We start from the raw sequence: 3,830 nt of genomic DNA, 5'->3' as shown, positions 1-3,830 counted from the left end.
GCCGCCGCAAAAACCCTAAAATCCCCTCCCCCCAACCCGCCGCCATGTCCTCCCCGCCGCCGGCCGCCGCCGCCTCCCCCTCCTCCGAGCTAACCAAGTCCAAGAAGAAGAAGACCAAGTCCAAGGACGCCGCCACCGCCGCCGCCGTCGACCCGCCGTCCCTCGCCGAGGCGGAGGCGAAGACCGACGGCTACCTCATCAAGCCGCAGTCGCTGGTCCCCTCCCTCGACACCTCGACATGGCCGCTCCTCCTCAAGAACTACGACCGCCTCAACGTCCGCACCGGCCACTACACCCCGCTCCCCTCCGGCCACTCGCCGCTCAAGCGCCCCATCGCCGAGTACCTCCGCTACGGCGTCATCAACCTCGACAAGCCCTCCAACCCCTCCTCGCACGAGGTCGTCGCCTGGATCAAGCGCCTCCTCCGCGTCGACAAGACCGGCCACAGCGGCACGCTCGACCCCAAGGTCACCGGCAACCTCATCGTCTGCGTCGACCGCGCCACCCGCCTCGTCAAGTCGCAGCAGGGCGCCGGCAAGGAGTACGTCTGCGTCGCGCGCTTCCACGCCGCCGTCCCCGACACCGCCCGCGTCGCCCGCGCGCTCGAGGCGCTCACCGGCGCCGTGTTCCAGCGGCCCCCGCTCATCTCCGCCGTCAAGCGCCAGCTCAGGGTGAGGACCATCTACGAGAGCAAGCTGCTCGAGCACGACGCCGACCGGCACCTCGCCGTGTTCTGGATCTCCTGCGAGGCCGGGACCTATGTCAGGACGCTCTGCGTCCACCTTGGCCTGCTGCTCGGCGTTGGCGCGCATATGCAGGAGCTGCGCCGCGTGCGATCAGGGATCCTCGGGGAGCAGGATAACATGGTCACGATGCACGATGTCATGGACGCGAGGTGGGCGATGGACAACTACAACGATGAGACTTACTTGCGGCGCATCGTGATGCCTCTCGAGGTATTGCTTACTAGCTACAAGAGGCTTGTTGTTAAGGACTCTGCTGTCAATGCTATATGCTATGGTGCTAAGCTTATGATACCCGGGTTGCTCCGGTTTGAAAATGATATCGATGTTGGGGAGGAGGTGGTTCTCATGACCACTAAAGGAGAGGCCATTGCTATCGGTATTGCCGAGATGACCACCGCTGTTATGGCGACTTGTGACCATGGTGCAGTCGCAAAGATTAAGAGGGTGGTGATGGATAGAGACACGTATCCGAGGAAGTGGGGGCTTGGTCCGGTTGCGCTCAAGAAGAAAAAGATGGTCGCAGAGGGTTTACTGGATAAGCATGGGAAGCCAAATGAGAAGACCCCAGCTGAGTGGATCCGGAATGTGGCACTTCCTACTGGTGGTGATGCGATGATCGCTAGCATTGCAGCTGCTCCTGAAGAGGCCAAGGTGAAGGCGGAACAGGATGTGGTTGCGACTGAAGAGGTCAAGGAGAAGAAAAAGAAGAAGCACAAGGATGAGGAGGATGCTGCTGATGAAGGCCGCAAGAGGAAGATTGAGGATGATGACGCGTCTGCTTCTGTGCCTGTAAAGAAGATCAAGGTTGAAGAGAGTGCTGAGGAGGTAGAAGGGGAGAAGAGTGAGAAGAAGAAGAAGAAGAAGAAGAAAGACAAGGGTGAACAAGGATCAGGTGATGCAGAGGTGAAGGAAGAGAAGGCTGATATATCTGATGGGGAGAAGGTTGGCAGTGAGAAGAAAAAGAAAAAGAAGAAGAGCAAGGAAGGAGGTGATGTTGTGGATCCAGAGAGCGCAGCCAATGGAGATGGCGTGGAAGCTGAGAAAAGCGAAAAGAAAAAGGAGAAGAAAAAGAAGAAGAGTCGAGATACAGAGGAGGCATAATAGGTAGAATTATAGTACGCATTGGCTGAATGTATCCTTTTGCTGCGGTTGTAGGGAGTTTGAGATGCCTATCTTTCCTTGCTGTGATCCCTTTTCAACCATTAATGGTTTCAAAGGCCTAATGCCCATCCTTGAATTACTACCATTTTACTGCTGTGAAGTACTGTGGTAAGTAGCGATATTTCCATTGAACTTGTTGAACAATGAGCCATGTATTGCTGTTCCTGTTTTCAGTTAATGCAACGAGTTTTTGCTTACACCTCACAGTAATGCAGTGGGTCATGTTTACTGTATCTTTATGATATAGGCTGCCATACCATTATGTGATCCATTCGTTGATGTTCTTGACTGTTTAATAGTAGGTAGTGGGTAGCAATTCTTAGTTGAAATTGTTAAATTTCTGTTTCCCTGTAGGCAGGAGTTTACTTCTTAGACCCCTGATGCTCTGAATAAACTTAACACATACTTTGCCTTAAAACCCAAGGCAAACAATTGGTCCATAGCGTCTTGTGTTTTTCTTTGCTAGAAGTCTTAGATGATCTGATCATGGTGGTATTTGTTGACAAGCCACAACTCTCTGAATGCTATATCTTTCTTCCCCTGAAACACCCGACACATAATTCAGTTAGTGCAGCGAGTTTTGCTTACACCTTACATTGGTCTACTGTTTGATATTGGTGACCAAATGACTATATCAATCATTCAATCAGCCAATGTTCTTGACACTTGAATACTCCTAGGTAGCGATTCTTAGTTAAATTGGTATATTTCTATTTCCTTGCAAGCGGGAGTTTTATTTCTGAGATAATGATGCTCTTAAGTCTGGATGAACAACGCAGGCCATTGGTCCAAAGTGTCTTGTGTATTTTTTCTGCTGGAAGACTAGATGACCTTATTATGGTGTTATTTGTATATGCTGGCTGCCGTTATTCCGTACTTTTGGCAAAATCTATGAAACTTACAAGCCTCAAATCCTTGTCTCCTACTCCCTCCGTCTCACAATATAAGGGATTTTGAGTTGTTGCTTGCAACGTTTGACCGCTCGTCTTATTCAAATTTTTTTAAAATTATTATTTATTTTATTTGTAACTTACTTTATTATCCACGGTACTTTAAGCACAACTTTTTGTCTTTCATATTTGAAAAAAAAATTTGAATAAGACGAGTGATCAAAAGTTGCAAACAAAAACTCAAAATCCCTTGTATTGTGGGACGGAGGGTGTATTTTTTTTTCCTCAGTTGCATCGGGGAACAGTAAAAGCATCGGATTGATGCTCAGTTCTTTTGTTAGTTTATTTCTCTTGTTATTCTAGTGCTGGAGGTTCTGTTCCTCTTTCTTGCCAAATGAACCGCTTTTCTACAATATACTGCATATCTGAAATTGCGATTTTTTTTTTTGCTGCATATCTGAATGTGATGGATGAATTGCGTGTTTCTGATACCGCTACTATCGCCTCGTTGTAGATTTGTGCGTGCACGTTCTACATGTAGATTGGTGTAGTCTCTTTTTTCAGGAGACTGACAAAATTTGACAGCACAAAAGGCCTCACATGAGTTCAGGTCCATGGACCATGGTTGTCTCGAGCTAGTGGACGGACGGAGCCCATCTCCAGCCCAGGACGCGCGCACCGGCCCTGCGGCCCATTCTGCAAGCCTGCAATGACTGTCTCTTACTCCGTCTGTTTTAAAATATAAGGATTTTTAGATTCAAAATTTGTAAGACAACATTTTCTTCGCCTACTTCATTATCTCATCTAGTCACAATCATCTCTTAATTAATTTCTTCACCTACTATTCAAAACAACTTCTCTACTATTCAAAACAACTTCTCATCTTAACTTTTATGCTAAAACGAGTAGAAATACTTATATTTTGAAACGGGCAGTAGTTTTCGATTTCCACAGTTGCTACGGTGCTATGCAACGTAGTAGCTACCAGTACACAGCACATGGCACGGTGCCAGTGTGTAAGCTGGCATGGCAT

The 3,830-nt window shown here is 48.4% G+C and overlaps 1 protein-coding gene across 1 annotated transcript; it reads left to right on the top strand.

The window, feature by feature from the left end:
• On the top strand, positions 1-2,140 carry LOC127778447 (H/ACA ribonucleoprotein complex subunit 4-like). The gene has a single exon (XM_052305053.1). The coding sequence runs from the start codon at positions 45-47 to the stop codon at positions 1,845-1,847; it is 1,803 nt and encodes a 600-aa protein (XP_052161013.1). The 5' UTR covers positions 1-44; the 3' UTR covers positions 1,848-2,140.
• The last annotated feature ends 1,690 nt before the right edge of the window (positions 2,141-3,830 follow it).

This window comes from Oryza glaberrima, chromosome 7 (genome assembly GCF_000147395.1).
Source record: "Oryza glaberrima chromosome 7, OglaRS2, whole genome shotgun sequence".
NCBI classification, from domain to species: Eukaryota; Viridiplantae; Streptophyta; class Magnoliopsida; order Poales; family Poaceae; genus Oryza; species Oryza glaberrima.
This window is presented reverse-complemented; position numbering and strand designations above follow the sequence as displayed.